Source organism: Drosophila ficusphila, unplaced genomic scaffold (genome assembly GCF_018152265.1).
Source record: "Drosophila ficusphila isolate 14025-0441.05 unplaced genomic scaffold, ASM1815226v1 contig_197, whole genome shotgun sequence".
NCBI lineage: Eukaryota > Metazoa > Arthropoda > Insecta > Diptera > Drosophilidae > Drosophila > Drosophila ficusphila.
The window spans coordinates 6,815,246-6,832,761 of record NW_025064091.1 but is presented as its reverse complement, the minus strand read 5'-3'; the positions used below and the strand labels follow the sequence as shown (position 1 = coordinate 6,832,761).

General features: G+C 41.0%; 1 protein-coding gene across 1 annotated transcript in view; it reads right to left on the bottom strand.

The window, feature by feature from the left end:
* Positions 1 to 17,516, bottom strand: part of LOC108097967 — a 97,403-nt gene that overhangs the window by 9,503 nt on the left and 70,384 nt on the right. The window contains 1 exon segment of the mRNA XM_017200583.2: positions 1 to 899. Coding sequence (XP_017056072.2) covers positions 1 to 899 — 899 coding nt within the window.

Here is a 17,516-nt window from a genome sequence, read left to right as displayed (position 1 = left end):
CACATCGTACTGATGGGAGGAGCCGCGCCTGATGGAGAACCAGCGGGACAGGCGACCCCCGGGCGATTCGCCCGGCGTGGTGGCCTCCTCCCGCTGGGAGCCACCGGATCCTCCGCCACTCGATGGCATCGTGCAGGCACTGGCCCTGCGCATAATCATGTTGCTGGCGGCGGCGGCGGCGTTATTGTTCTCAGTGGCTGCTGATGACGATGATCCTGGTCCGGATGCGGATGCGGATGCGGTTGCGGAACCTGTTGCGCTTCCGGTGGCGGCCGTGCGCCATTTGTCAAAGGACAAATGCTGCTTGGCCTTGTTAAAGGTGGAACGCAATTGCGAATTGCGTTGGTTGCCGGCACTTAGCGAACTCACGCTGCTGCTGGTATGCTCCTCCTCGGTGAGAACCTCCGCCTCCTCCTGCAGCTCCAGGTGATCTGGCTGAACCTGTTGCTCCTCCAGCTGCTCCTCCTCCTGCTCCTCGGGATCCTTGTCCCGCTCGCGATGGCGGTCGCGGTCGCGGCACGGCGATTTGGTGTCCCGTTCGCTGCTGCTTCCGCAGCTGCTGCTACTGCCCACGCCGACACCAACGGCAGCCTGGCCACCGTTGGCGCTGAAGCTTCCGCCGGCAATTGTGGCTGCTGTGGTGCAGCCCACTGCGTCCCGCTGATCTCGCTGATCCCGCTGATCTCGCTCCCGCTGCTCGGCAATCCGCCGGCTAAACGCACTGTGCAGCTGGGCGGTGGTGATGCTCGCACTCGATGGCGACGCCCCAAGGAAGGAGCTCTGCTGCTGGTGGCGCTGGCTGTGGTGCGAGTGGTGCAGGTGGTGCGAATGGTGCGCGTGGTGGTGGTGCGGCTCGTCCAAGGTGTCCTCCCATGAGCCGGAGTTCAGTTTGTGTTCATCTGGAAAAGGGAAAAAACGAAAATATACATAAGTATATAAAATACAAGATACAACATATTATTCCACAATAAATAATATTATTACCATAAACCTAATTCAATAAATATTATTGCTTACGCAATGCCTTATTATTGTAAAACATCACTTCATTTCTATTTATTTGCTGATTAAAATCCCATTTCATGGGTATCCCCCCTCCAAAAGAATCACAAACATTCAATATCTAGAAGTTCCCCCTGGGTGACGTCGTTTACACAAAAGCATTACCAATTATGTGGCGTTGGGCAAGTGAGTTAATTGCCAGCAATTGTGGGCCATATGCAGATGAAGTCGGCCGAAACGGCAGCACAAACAGGATTTGGCCATGGCCGTCATGTCGCGGTTCGCGAGATTACCGCCAATTTTTAGCGGCGTGGGACTGACTGGGATTTCGTGGGGGACTGGATTTCGTGGGGGGGAATTGAGTTGAGGAGGATGAATGGAATGGCGGCATCAAAGCCAGAAAGCCGCCAGTTCTGGCCAAGACTCATTCTGGCATCGTGTGGGTTACTTGCCAAGTGGCCATGGCCGGAAAGCCAGCAGCAACTCCCACACTGGGCCACGTACTCCACCACTCCGCCACTCCGCCACTCGGGCACTCAGACTTAATAGACCCACACCAACCACTGCGTCAGAACCACCAGAACGGCATTAGAAAGACAACTGTCAGGCCCAAAGAACGCACTGCGAGAAACTAGCAGTGCCATTTAACAACAAGCCAAAAAGTTATAGCATTCTTTTCAATAAAATTCGAACTAGAAATGTCAAAAAGAAATCCCTATAAATTTTAACCCACACATTTAGTTGCATTTATGAAATTAATGCAACCATTAATTCTCTTATATTTTAGAGACCTATTTTCTTACGGTGCACTTATGAGCTGAACACTAAACAAACATTAGGATGGCGATTTCGATTCCGATTGCGATTCAGATGGAGAAACATAGCCACGGCCGCAGAAACAAAACAGATTCGAGACAAACTCGATGTCATGTTCACGACCATTAATCATCCAATTGGACGGCGGAGGAGTGGGGATGGGGATGGGGATGGGGATGTGGATGTGGATGTGGTGACAAGTCGGGTTCAGTTAGCTGTGATAATTGCAAATTCAGCTCAGTCCATCGCGTAGCCCGCCCCCCCCAAAACGCCCCTTTTAATCCCCTTTCAAATGTGTGGAAAAAGAAAAACCAAAATATGTACATGAAACAGGGAATGGGAAAATTGTATAAATATTTTGTGCAAAATGTGAAAACATCTTCAAAATTACATTATATATACGGCCCAAAAAAGGGAGACGAATTTTGCTTTTACAAAATTGAGTTTGTGTAACTTTTTGGGGGGCGGGTGGAAACTCGACTCGCTTTTCACATATTGAAAAGAGCAGTGAAAAATGGTGGGCGGGGGGGCGTGGCAGCAAGACAGCGTTTAAGTTGATTGTTGGCAAACATATTTTGTCTTTTTTGTTCTTCTTTATTTTTTTTTTTTTTTTTGGTACACTTGGTTTAATATAATCTGTAAGCACGCAAATGCGACCGAGGGAGAGTTTATTAATTAATCTTAAATAAGTTTGAAAGAGGGGATTAAGTGATGAGGCAGAAATGTAGGAAGTATGAATACAAAAATACACGCAAAATAAAATACAATAAACTAAATAAATATGAAAAATAATAAAGAAAACAAGTAGCTTGTAATTCGCGTCCTTGCTACTTTATTAACCAATTAATTTTAGTTGGTTCAGTGACACACTTTTCCGTTGAGGGATTTCCCAAATTCCAATAGTTTTTTCATCCTGACTTCGCCACCCCTACGCACAAGCATCGAAATCTCCATAGTCGCGGTTTATGTAATTTATCAACATGCTATTCGGATTTCGATTTTGTTTGGCCCGTTACGACATCACGTATACGCACCGCTGGCTCATTAATTATCATCACGGCAATGTGCAACAGTTAACGGAAACCGAAAAACGAACTCCTGCGAACGGCACGCAAATAGCAGAGGGAAGACAACAAATAAAAAGAGTCCCCTTTGGGTGCATCTAAGCCACCTCCGCGACTTTTGTTTTTTTTGCATAATGGGAAATGATTGTGAAAAATTAATCATACGCCATGTGAGCCCGCGGGGGAGTCTCCCGAAAAAATCGCGATTCTGCCATGCAATATTTGTCGGCGTGTTTCGTTTTGTTTACCATAGTTTGGCACAACTATTATTGCCTTCGGTCCATCAGACAGTCAGTCAGTCAGTCAGTCAGTCAGTCAGTTAGCGAGATATTCATTCGCTCACTTATTCATTCAGTCCATTCCATTCGGCGGTACCAACCAATTGCCGCGGGTGATTAATGAGCCACTCATTAATGCCAATGCAGAATACGCGCACAGCCGCAGACTCGCAGCAACAAAGAAATCTCTGCAAATGCTAATGCTAATGCTCACTTAAATTATACAAATTACACACATCCACACGTCGCCATATCTGTTTGTTCTTTATTGTTTTGCCAACTCATTTCACGCCCACAGGGAACCACTACAGACACAATTAGCAACTGAAACAGCAACAGAAACAAAAACAGAAACAAAAACAGCAACAGAAACAGAAACAGACCGCAAACAGTCATAGAAACAAAGTCAGGCGGAGCCGGGTCCATTGCTAATTGAAATGACAAACCACAGAGACTGTGTGCAACTACGGTCTCAAAGGTTCAAAGTCTTCGCATACCCTGACCTGTTTTGGCCAAAACGAATCAATCAAAAGTAGCCACCCGGCTTATTTTTTCGTAAAAGTAAAGTGAAAAAGTAACCAATGTTTTAATCCCTGTTTGAATTCATATTAAGCAAGTCAAACTTCGGGTAGAGTAACCACTTCAGTTTTTAAGTTTATCCAATTAAGTATATCTTCATTGCCGCCAAAGGAAATTCGCTATATTATAACTTTTTCACCTCAATCTTAATATTCGCCGGAACAAAGTTTGCTCATTTAATAAATTATTTCAAACTTTCAGAGAGTTTAACTAACTAAAGTTTGTTAACCAACCAAGGTTGATTTAATTAATAAAAATTATAAAGTGGAAATTTCCTATTTTATTTCACTTGCATTTGACCTGCACGGCTTATGATTATTTGCAATAAAACTTCATCTAGTTCAACATATATTTCAAATGAATTGCTGCGAGAAACTGTGGAAACTTTGTGGCCCAAAAGTTCTTGGCAGAGTTTGAGCCAAAATGGAAAGCCCCTTATCAAGGGTATTACCGACGCAACTAAAAACTCTAGACTCACTTTGCGCTGCATTTGATGTGCCCTTCTGCCCCCAAAGATGCTTCATAAATATTTCAGTCCAGCGCAGAATGCAGGCCAGAATGGTTAAGTAGCTGGAAACTAGTCACCTGCTGTTACGCCCTTTCTCCCGCCCCTCCGCGTTTCTCCGATTCTCCATTTCTCCAGAGGGGCTCTAATGAGGCCACAAGGCTTCGTGCGACTCTCTGCCACGAGTTGCAAAGTAATTTCGTGTGTGTGTCTGAAATTGAGCAGCGGGCAGCCAACGCCCCCCTTCTCGTTTTTCCCCAACCCCAACCCCAACCCCACCCCCTTCCCCTTCTACCTTCCTCTCTAATTTCCTCCCATTCTGCTAACCCCGCTTCCCTCCCTCAGCTCAAACCATCTCTTTCTGCTTGGCACCCGGTGCAGAAATTCAGCAAAGTTAGCAAGTTTTCTAAGCCAGCTGCAGGGGAATACTGGTGGCCAAAGGAGTTTAAAGAGGGGCGACGCAAGTTGGGGTTACACAAAAAATATCTATTCGGAATTGGTCCATAAATAAGCAAATCACTGGATTCTATGAAAATCAAAAATGCAGTATGAAATTATAGGTTGGATTCTACAGGTCTTCCACAAAATTGCAAGGTAACATTGCGCCCGATGTGACCAGTTGCTATTATGAAGCGAATGCAAATAAACTTCTGTTAAATCTTCATTACTAAGTATGTATATTTTTCTCGGTGTTAAAGTAAAAGTGGAAGCTTGCGGAAGCTCATTACGCGCACTGCCAAAATGGGAAAAACCCAAAATCGCAGAAGACAAGGCAAGGGAATCTCACACACGGATATATGGCACAAAAAAAAAAAAGAAACCCCTTCGCAAATTCCCCAACCCTCCTACCTTCGGTTACACGTGGCCATAATAAGTGTGGAAATTGCTTTCTATTTGCAATTTTGATGCCCAGGACCAAGACGAAATGAAAACGAGGCGGAAAGGGAGAAGGAGCTGAGTGGAAAGCAAAGGCCGGGAAAACCGAGGAAAAACTCGGTGCGGAAAGTCAAGGCAGCTCGTGCCTTTGTCATAAACTAATTATTATAATGTAAATCACACACGCAGAAGTGGGCTTCTAACGGCAACCAGCCTCCAATCCAAACATCGGACGGATGATAATGAGCTAATCCTGCATATTCATGAGCGGAAGCAGGTGGCAATAAGGGGGCGGGGCAGGCGGAAGTGCTGAAGAAGTACTGGATTAAGCCGGAAAATTCTACAGGTGCACTGGGCAAAATTACAAAACAAAATGGTACAGACTTTATGTAATTGAAACAGCTTTTTTGTCAAGCTTCAACGATTAAATATATTTCCTATATTCAAATATGCATTTTTAAATGAAAGGTAGAATTTTTACTGGTTTTGAGGACAGATAAACAATCTGCGGCTGCCTTAATCAAGCTCGATTCTTGGCCAAAACCATGCTGATGAGGAGAAACCGAATCCGATCGATCTATAGTTCCGCCTCACTTTCTATCCCCCGTTTTCCCCATTCTTCGGAGGATTGCGTGTTGGAGTCAATATAAAAAAAATACCCGGGCCAAAAGAAACTGCACACCGTGGACTGGAAATGGAAATGGAGATGGTCCAAATTAATGACATCAAAATTAGGCAGGCAGACAACAGAAAAAAACAAAAAAAAATAACAGAAAAGATCGGAAAAAACCTGGTCGAAAAAGGAGGGAGTCTTTGGTTTTATCGGCTGCCTGGCGAACAGCTGCACAAAATCGCAGCCGAGTGATAAACTTTGGCAACTTTACGACTTCATTAATAAAATTGAAAACTGTTAGCCGAGCAACTGTCTGTACGTTGGCAATTAAAATTGCTCGAAAATTGGGTTAAAATGCCAAGTAGTCGGGGCAATTTTGGCCAAATGCTGTTGACTCAATCGCCATCGCGCGGTGGAAAATTGTTAGCTGTCTGTTGGACGGACAAGAATTTGCACTGACTCAACAAAATCCAACTCACTCGCACACAGTCAATCGAAATAGAATGCTACTCGGTGATTTGGTGTGAAAATTTATTTTCCAGCAAAGAGTTTTTTAAGTTCTCACCAATAAAAATACGAAACAAATCTGAAAACTTGCCAGAGATTTTCCAAAAGGTGTTAATGTGCGAAGTTCGAGAATAAAAAACAAAAAAAAAAAGGGGAAGAAAATGGGGCAAGATGGCAGTGGGTGGTGTGGCAAGAGTTTCCGTGAAAAGCTGATGAAAAGCTGCAAAAGTAAGCTGATGACCAGGTGCGGTAAAAGAAAAAGTCTTAGGTTCTGAAACGTTGGGAATTATTTTTCATTCCCTCAAGGAGGAAAAACCCTTTGGAAAGTGAAGCACGCGGAATTTATTTTAGAGAGCTCTTCTTCAAACGAAACACACAAAACAACTTTGCTTTTATCAACAAAATAAAACTTTGCTTCTCGCTTTACGAACTTTGTGTTAAAAATACACTTGAAGTTTATTTGAAAAAATTTTTTTATATTCTTTTGAAATTATTTTGCACAGGAAAAAATTCAAAACCTGGTTGCTGCTGCATTTCCGAGCCGGGTAAATATCCAAAACAGAATGCCTTGGCAATCGGGCAAAAGGCGAAGAACACAAACGTTTACGACTTTTAGCACACAGCTTCGTTAATATTTAAAACAGTTTAGTGAAAGAAATTCGATTGCAAATTGTCCCGTATAATGACCTTGCGAACGCCCGTCAAAAGTTTTTTCCATTTTCTGACTTTGAGATTTCCCCTTACCCCCGGCAACCCTTTTGGCATCCACATCCATTGCTGCAGTGCCATGTGATTAACAATGGGCCACCGAGTTGTGAACTAGTTTCCCAGTTCTCCACATACGAGTATGTGCCCCGTTAGACGTTGCTCGTTAGACAGGTGGAAATGGCAATCAGTCAGTTAGTCAGTCAGTCAGTTTGTCAGTTAGTCAGATAGTCGGCCAGTCGGCGGTACAGATATTCATTGTCCCACATGAATTATTTAGTTGCTGCTCTGATTGGATATACTCGTACACCCTGCGAAAGACGCCAGATCCAAATTAAACACAACGCGTGGCTTGTAATTTTGTTGCCATTCCACCTTTTCCGCAACTGCATCGGGCGTACACTTGAAAAAGAATTCTCTGACTTCTTCGCAGTTAATGGAAAAGGCGTTACTTGAATTTAAAAATCTTAATTTAATTCTTCATTGCATGATTATTAAAATCTATTTTGATTATAAACGTGAAAATGAAAAAGAAATCAGTAGATGGTTTGTTACTTTCACTTTTTTTCTCTCGATCTTAAATTATTTTTATTATGTTATACAAAAATAAAAAAATAAAATTGATTGAAGATTTTCCGGAAACAGTTAAAATGGATTTTGTTAATACATTGCTATTAACACAGAAAATTCGAATTTTCTTGCAATGGATTTCTTGGTGGAGGTCTAATGGAAATAGGTATGGGTCAGGCTATAGACGAGGGTCTGCTGATGTGTCTGGGTCTGGGTGAGGGTCTGCCTGGGCTTCGATAAGGGGTCTGGTGCCATTCAAGTAGGTTATACCTCGCCGAACCCCCTCACGCCCCTTTTCCGCCATTTTCTAGCCCCTCGGGCAAAGTCAACTCGAGTCAACTCAACTCAATTGCTTTGGCAACTTGACGCAGGGCCGTGCACTTGACGATGACGCTCTGGGATGCCTACCAATGTCCAAACAGGAAAAAAGATATGCGGAAAAACCAGAAGAAAATTCTGGCTGCCGTTCGCTCTCCGTCTATCCCTCTCACTCACACTCACGGTCGCGCCTTCTCTGTCGCTCCACCTTTTGTTGCCTATTTTAAGGCATTTCCTTGCAGTCCGCTTTGAAAAAGGAAACTCGTCGCGTCATTGTGCGATGTCTTTTTTTCGCCTACCCATTAAATTGATCTAAAAAGTCGGGGGTATATTGGGCACACATTAATATAATTTAATTTAAAATGTGTCTAAAATTAACTCGTAAATCTTTTGTTTTTACTGTTTTCTTACAAATATTGGATAGATTTTTAAAATGAAAAATATAAATTTATTTACTTCCTTAAAATGCAAGTTTTCAAATTGAAAGTGTTCTCTTTATCTTTGCTTGTGTATTGTTTTAGACACTTAAAAAATAATCTGCTATTTTTCGATTCTTTCTCTCCAACCTATAGGAATAGTGAGTATCTCATAAGTGCTTCCCTTCGGTTGACAATTTTCCCTGTGTGTTATTTTTCGCCGCTGCCGGAGAGATGCCTTTGCTTTTGCCAGAGCTGCTGGTCTTTTTTCGATGCAACCGCAAATGCAGATGCAGATGGAGGGCACATGCCTTTGACTATTTTTAGCGGGCGCTGAGCTGAAAACAATGCTGGCGACTTCAAGTGGCCCACACCCCAGACACAAAAACACAAAAAAAAGATAGAATACAAAATTATAAAACAGAAAAAAAAAAGGGAAAACCAGGAGCTAGTGGAGCATCAGCACAAGCGATTGCCCTTAGAGCTCCGACTTAATTACATTGGCCAATGTCAGTGGGGGTAACTCGAACGGGGGATAAAACTTTGGATTTGCAGGGAGGAATTTGAAAGGCTTTTTCACTCGGAAATTAAATTTCCAGCGGCAGGATGGCTGTTCCATTGAATTAACATCCCAGTGCAGGCAGGCCCAGCAAAAAAGGCACAGTGGATGCGTTAAAGGGCCGAAAAAAATAGCAAATTTCAGCAAACTGCAAATGTTTTTATTCTCTGCGCTTGTCATATCGGGAAATCATAAAAAGTGACAACAAATCGACCCAAAAATAAAAAATAAACTAATTAATGATAATTAATAACAAATTCATAGAGGTAGGCCACTTTTAAATCGGATAATAAATAGGAAAGTTTACGGATTAGAAGTAAATATTTTCTGTATATATTCCTGTTAAATAAACATAGAAACTGGAGACCCACTTTTACAATCTTTATTGCCCAACACTAGATTCGTTTTTCTCCCTAATTAAAAATCTATAAAATACTTATTAAAAGTAAGCTGAATTCGGAAAGCCATAAATAATTACGAGCTCTGCGCTTCACTTTCAATAACGGCCTTATCGCGATGATATTTCCGTCAACACCACGCCGCAGGTGGAGATATCTTAGATGTCTTATCGCCAAAACGTTAAAACGTTTTGTAAACTGTTTGCATTCAAAGCGAAGAAGTTGAAGAAGATAAAGAGCGGCAATCGTTTTGTTTAATTTGCGGGAGGAGGAAGTGCAACAATTGCGAAACGAGGGTTTTCCTTCGTTTTCATCATTTTCATCGCCACACCACTGGCGTTTCGATCTCCATTTCCATTTCCATTTCCATTCCACTGGGTGTTGTTTTTATGGCTTTTATGGCTGTTATTTCTGTTGGTTCCTATTCGTTTTATCGGAGCTGCATTTGGTCTGTATGTGGGTTTGGTTTTTTTTTTTTTTTTTTTAGCTTATTTATTTATGATATTTACACACAGCAAACAGCAACGCCACAACAACTGTTCAATCTGTGACATGGTTTCACTTTCATTGGCTCTCTTATCAGCTGAACGAGTTTTCCTTTCTGGTTATTGTTGGCGGCGGTCTTTTGTTTTTCTCCTTTTTCTTTTTACATATTTTGTTTATGCTGTTTTGCTTTTGCCGACAAAGTGGCGTAAATGCAGTGGCAGATGAGTTTTTGAGCTTTTGGTGTCGTTCCCAATTGGCAATTGCAATTTGCATAAATTGTCCGTTCGTTGTCAGCTGTCGTCGCAGCAATTTGTGGACATTTTTATTTAAAACCAAAAAAAATGCGGGCAAGAAAACTCCAAAAACAACTGATTTTTTTTTTTTGTGGCGCTATAATTATGGCCAACAACATAATTTATGTGGCAGCTGAGAGATGATGAGCCAGGGAAAAAACTACAAAAGCCAATATGGCTTTAATAAAATAATAAGACAGAGTAATAATTGATCATAAACGTTGCGAGGAATGCAGCGCACTGAAAAAAATTTCAGTGACTTTTTCCTGAGATTTGATTTCCTGAGTAAATTCAAGCAATATTTACTATTGAACTTAAAACATAAAGGATTAAAAAAAGTAGATTTGGAAATAAGAAGATTGTAGTTTTTGCAAGGTAGGGGTAGTTACTTATTAAGTTCCATCTATATTTATATATCTTTTATTTCCAGTGCAACGAGTGGCAGCTGAAAGTCGAGTGCTTTATTGGCCGTGGTTGTTGTCAATTTGCGGATGGCCAGTGGCCAAGAATGCGCTGCAGTTCAAAGTGAAAGTCGTCGTATCTCACAGGTGTCCGTCTGCCCCCCCTCTAACCCCTTTAGCCCCACGCCACTGGGCCACCTGTTAAAGGCCAAACAAAAAGGGCGGCCTAAATGCACTCAAATCGTTGACTCGCTTCTAAGGCACACTTTCACAGCAGCCAAAAAAGCAGAAATGACAAAGCTCAGATGGATAAGCCAAAAAAACGACACAGATCAGTAAATTCTTTCAAAATATCTTCTGAAAAATGCATCTAAGGTAAAAGCTTATTTTCTTTACAGTAAACATTAAATATGTTAATCGTGCTTTCCGTTATAAAGAAAATTAATAAAGATTATGAGTACAGTTTTAATTTAATTTTTTCCCAAATATTTTGTTTTTGCCGCGTTGAATAACTTCCATTTGATTTATGTACAACTTGAACCTTCATGTGTGTAAATCGAAACGCATCGGAAGTTGGGACTTTGATCTGCTTCGGTTTGGTTTGGTTTGGTTCGGTTTTTTCCTTTTCCCAATATTCATCTACACTTTTTTCTGTATTTTTGCAGTGCGTGAGGGCGGCGGTGACTTCCCTGTTATTATATAACAATGACAGAGGGCAGAGGCGCAGACAACAAACGGATCGTAAAAGGCATCATCGAAATGCATTTCCATTCCCAGCGCTTTCCCGTTTTCCCCCTGTTTTGTTTTTTCCCGCTTTCCAGCGCTTTTCCGATGCGGTTACTTGGGTGGTTCCTCCGAACCAATCTCAACCAATCCGATCCGATCCGATTTGAGACACGCAGTCTGCCGTCGTCTTTTAGCCATCTAATTTCATGTGTTTTTGGTTTTGTTTTTGGTTTTGTTTTTTGTTTTTTGTTTTTCTGCAATTTTTACTTGGCCTGCCAATGCCCTTTACTCCTCTTTGTTTACTCGGTTTGATTTGCTTACTCGCTGATTTCCTCGACGTGGCAGCTCGTGCATAGTTTCATCGGTGGAAAGTGGCACCCACAACATAACATCGTATTGAGTTTCACGCTTTGCATCTCCAAGTTTAAGTTTAACATCGAGTTAGACTCAATTCATTTCCATATCCATTTCTCTGTTATGATTCCGATTTCAATTTCCTCGAATAAAGTGCGTTAGCCTTTTCTTAAAACCTACACTTTAAACTAAATTTAAACTCGTAGTTATAAATGTAATTTCATAGTGCTTACGAAATACGAAAATATCTCCGAGCGATAAAAAAAACCTTGTTTTGCTTTGTGATTTAATTTTTCTAATGTAAACACATATAAATCATAATGCTCTTTGGCGACTTCCTCTAATTTCATTTCGATCACCGCCCGATCGATCGATGTGATCAGCATCTATAGCTTGCGGCTACCTCGTTTCTTTTAATTAGCTAAATCGTTCTCACATTTCCGGCAGAACGGGGGCTTTCAGAAATCCGAGGGGGGAGAATGACAAACCCCAATCAGAAATCGCTTAAAGCGTTCAAAGGGGACCAAAAAACTGGGTAAGAACTAATACCATAAATATTGTTTTATTTTTTTCCCATTTGTTTATTATTTATTTTTTCATTTCGGCAACAGGTTAAGTGAGCGGCGAATGGAGCAAACTCGTTTCAAATCTATTAAAAGATGCCGAGTAAGACCCAACAAAAATCGAGTGAAAAAAAGTAAACGAATACAAAGTATTGCTAATATTCATTAATGGCTTTTGAGCGACTGCGACACATTTGCCGAACTTTTGTCGTTAATTTGTGCCCAGATGATACCCAGTGAAGGGATTCTGACGCAGAGCAGAGTATGTTGGACATTTGGTTATACAATTTTAATTCATAAATCATTTGGCATTAGTGAACATTTTAAAAGTGATAACATCATTTTCAAAGCTACTTAACTCCTTTAATGTTAGCTTGCAAAAATCTTTAAAGTCACGGTTGTAACTTTCTTGGCAAATGGTAGTTTGAATAGCATAGGATCTTTCAGGTTGTTTTGAATTAATTTAACACCGCTAATCCTATCTTACAGTTTAATGACTTTGCGTGGAAGCTGCTGACGGTAAGAACGGGAACAATAAACCAGAAATTTTATGATTGATTCGCCATCTCTCTCTGTCTGGCGACATGTGGCGGTGGCAATCAAAAGATTGCAACACGCACCGCCGATGACGATTACGATTACGACCAAGACGAAGAAAATGAAGAAGGCGACGACGACGGCGATGATGATGATTACGATGATGGCACGCACAGGCGACAAACTTGACCTTAATTCGCTGCCTATCGCTTGCCTATCGACTCTGCAAACACTAAAAAAATAATAATAATAATACTGCGTGTGGGGGCTGCCAAAAAAAAAAAAAACAAAAAAATAGCAGCGAGGAAAATAGAGGCAACAATGAAGAAATTGCCACATTAGTGGGCCACTTAACCTTTATGGCTCGTGCAGAAGACAACTGTGTGCCACCCGAGCCACCTAAAAGCCACCTAAAAGCCACCTGAACCCACCTGAACCACCTTAACCACCTCCATCAGCAACTGCTGTCAACGTCAAGTCTCTCGAGAGATTTTAAGGGGAAAACTCTGGCGGTTTAGCTGCCAGCATGTGGACGAATGCAATAAAATAAATATATATATACATACATAAGCTCAGAAAGCTATGTAAACAAATGAAAAATGTTACACACAACCTTGAACGAAAAAAAAGATAGATAGACTATATTGTGCAATCCCCGAAAAATAATCGAGGAAAATGTAACAGTGGGTGGTGGTCGATTTTGTAAAAAGAATTTCGCTTGGCGATAAAAACATAAACAAATAGCCGAGTGGCGCCACTAATAAACAAAAATAAAACGAAGCGAAGCCAAGTGAAACCAATAGCAGAAGAGCAACAAAAGAAGCGATAATTCAAAATGTCAGTATCTAAGTATCTATGAGATACAGTGCGTTTTGAGGGCATGAATTATGAGTATAGCAGATAGCGTGATTCCCTAAATGCAATCTATGAAAATCAATACCTACATTTTTATTTCTTATACATTTAAACTATTAATGAAAACAGAACAGTTAAATAAAATAATAAGCACGTGTAATTCAACAGGTTGTTTTTAAGTCTGCACAGTTGAAAGAACTTTAGTTCTTTTATAACAGAGCATTCCTCTACTATATTTTTATTTTAACTCTTTTTGCAGTTGTCATGCAGTGCACACGCATATATACCCACATATATATCGGAGCAGATGTTTCTCGCTGAAGTCGGACGATTATCCGGCGCTGGCTGAGCAAACAACCATTCAGAAATTCAACAATTCAATGCAATTACTTAACATTCGTCAGTTGACTCGACAACAAGTTGCAGCAACCGTTTACTTTTCTCATTTCAATCTGGTTGTTGACTTTGAAAGTTGCCGCCACTTGGGAGACGCTTTTCGGGGGAGGAATGGGGATTGGGGATTGGGGAATGGAGAAGGGGAATGGGAATGGGTGACTACCTTGGTTTTCCTGGCCATTTCACCAAATATGTCGAGTCAACAATGCAACAAATCGTTTATCGATTAACAATCACTGATGCTGCAGGTGCGTGAGCCGATTGATCAATAATAGTGCAATTGGCATTGATCGCAAATCGATTGGAAGAGTCGGTTTTCAACATCAATAAACAAATGGGGAATAGCAAATAAATAGCAAATTCGACGGCACGATCTCGTATCAATAATAATAGCGGGTGTGAAAAGCACTGGAATATTTATTTTCCATCAGTTTTATTGAAAATTGGTTTTACCTGCAGTGCATAAACATTTTTTGTAGTCAGCTTTTCGCTCAGTGTAAACCACATTCTCCACAATCAGTGTAGCTAATTGAATTGGTAAACGCTTTGCCGAAGAGTTCACAACTCCAACGGGTTTTACACAGCCCCTAGATAATTAGCATAATTTTCCTACTTCTTGCAACCAAAACTTGTTGAAGCGATGCGCTAAATAAGCAGACAAACTGTTTTAACTTGGCTTTTGGCCTGGACTTTAAGCCAGGTCATTGGCAATGGTGGGGGAATGGCTTCATTAGCCGGCATCATGAAATATGCAAATGCGACATTTCCCACATCAGATGATCCGACGATTGCTCCTACTCCTCCTCCACCTCCTTGGTATTCGCTTACATAAAACTACAGTCCAAAACACTCGGCAAGATCATGACATAATTTACAATTAATGAACGCGTAGGTTCGGAAAATAGGTGTGTGAGCCAAAAGCCGAGAAATCATGTCCACAAAAACTATTTCACTCCAGGAGGTAAAGAAATAATAATAAACATATGCAAATTACCATAATATTTACACGGGGAAAAAGGTGAACTCATTTCCATTAACAAGGGCAGTTAGTCTAACTGTAGCGTCAGGCATAATAAATAGAATAACAGATTTCTAGTAGCTGGTTAACATTTATTTATGGCTTTATAAGAAAGGGATTTTGAGAGTCGATAAAAGCTGTTCGTATACTTTTAAAATTTTAATGATTAACCCAATATTTAAAATAAATTTCCCAATTCTTTTTCCGAATATTTATAAATAAATTTCCTAACTTTTTTAACCATACTAGTTAATACCTCTTATATCTGAATGAACTCTAATTATTTATTAAACATGAGCCCAAGTTAAGCTCGCCTCGACCGAGTTCGCCTTCATTTGGTAAACTACCAACTGCTTTAAGACAAAACAAACTTAATTTGCGTGGTCCAAAAATAGCAACAGAGAAACAACTAATTAGATTGAGCCGCCTCAGCATTTTGGTTTGGGGTTTTCTGGTTTTCTGGCCAGGATGAGGATGATATAGTCAATGTCTGTCAGTGTCAGTTGCCAGTGGTCTGAGGTCTGAGGTTCTCGTGCCCAACTGCTGCTTAGCCATGTAAATGGGATAAATATTTGAGTTTGGGATCAGGACCCGAAAAACAGGACGAAAGGAGCGACGGGCCAAGGTCATGGCTCCAGGGTGAAAGTACAATGGAGTCAATCAGTGTAAGGGATTGCGACAGGATAAGCCAGTCTTGGGACGTTTCAACCATTCACGTGTCCTTCTTAGAATCAAAAAGATTTTAAAGAGTTAAAACAAGGCTTTTAAAGACAATAAAACCTAGAATTTAATAAACATTTCATGGATTTCAAATAAATACCTATACTAACACAGGGAACCAATTTGACCTACTCCACAAATATTTTTCGAAAAGGTTTCCCTTCGATAGTGGCGTTCGACAACCATTATCTCTATGTGAAACCACCTCAATAATCTGCCATCGCCAGCGATTTTGGGTGGCGAACCCTTTGGGCTAATTAGTCTCATTATAAGTCAATTTCTCAGCGATTTAACTCAAACTAATTTCCACTGGGTTGACTTACAAGACCTCCGAAGCGGCAACAAGCCAACCAAAAAATGGGTAAAAAGCGGCCGACCGAGTTTCCCCGAGGCTGAAAAATGTAAAATAATTTTAAATTATACCTAATATAGAATTGTGTGCTCCGCGGAGAACTGGGCTTGTAATTTTAGAAAATTGTTACAGCATCTCTCCCTAACCCGCCATTAAATAACAAAAAATTATTACAAACAGAGAAAAAGTCTAGGCAAAAAGCGAAGGAAAATCCTTTAAGCTTTTCGCGGAGGGTTGGCAGAAAAGGTAAATTTGGCCCGGGAAATTGCTGTCGGGCGTTTTCTTCTCTCGATTCTATTCGGCAAATTAGCCAAGGAAAGTCGAGCCTGGTTCTTTTTTTGGGTTTTTGTGTTTCGGGAACCCTATAAGACCTGGCTTAGTTGGGTCCCCTCTGACGCTGTTTCCCGCTTTTCAGGCGTGGCTCGTAATTGAATTTCCCTCCAGTTCCCGTTGGTTTTCCCCGAGTGCGTGGCTCGCGGCAAACAATTAAAACATTGGCCCAAACGCACCCACAAAACAAAAAATTAAATACGGTAGGAATGTTCTTGGAACACCAACGAAATGACAAACGTTGAGCGAGTGAAACATCTGAAATTAATGAGAATGGCACACATGGAACAATGTTTGGTCGGAGCTGGAGAAATACCCAAAGTTTTTGGGGAGAAGGTGAGCAGATTCCATGGCGACCCGAGACAAGCTGGAACTTAGGTCACGAGCTTAATCAAATACTCGGAAAAATGAAACAATTTAACTCCAATAAAATACGTAGTCTTTTAAAACATAATTGTAAGAAATAAATTTCTGAAGCGGATTATCAACCATTTCAATATAATGTTCTTTAAGACCGCATTTAATTATTCCAAATTATAAGTCCAATGCTTTTTAAATATTTATTTCCAGTGTTCGGAATACCAGGTTGTACGACAAAAACGAAAAAACAAAACCCAAAAGCCAAATAGACCATGACAATGTTGTCTCAATGTTGTAAAGGAAAAACGAAAAAAAGCGCGTATGTTGTTATTTTTTTTTTTGGGTGTGTTCTATTCTATAAAAGCGAACCCAAACCCAAAGCGAATCCGAAACCCCTTCTCTGCTCGTTCGAAAACCAACACACATGACTTTGGGTAGTTAACTAAAACTTATCCATGCAAATGCAAATGCGTGTAAAGAAGACCAAATGTAAGGGGCGGCCACGAAGAAGGTCTTTTTAATGTGTGTCACCGAAGGTGGGATTACGAAGGGGTTACGAATGGGTGGAGGTCAGGCGAGTTCGGGGGAAATATCAGTTTTCAAATGCGCAAACGTTTAAACGAGCCAAACGACAACGAAACGTGGCTAATGCGTTGGGCCAAAACGTTTTGTGGGATTGGGTTGAAAAAAGAATAAACAGAGAATAAAAGCAGGTGCGTAACAGCCACAGTTACAGGTCAAGTTCACTAAGTGGGAATTTGTTTATACAAAAGAATGCCCTATAATATTGGCGATGTACTTCAAACAGTACTATGGTAAAAATTCAGCTAAAGAACTTATTTAACAGGTTCGTTTTAGGCAAAATCCTCTGTAGTCGTCGACATCTCACTGGCTTGGCTGCAACAAGTGAAAAGTGGAA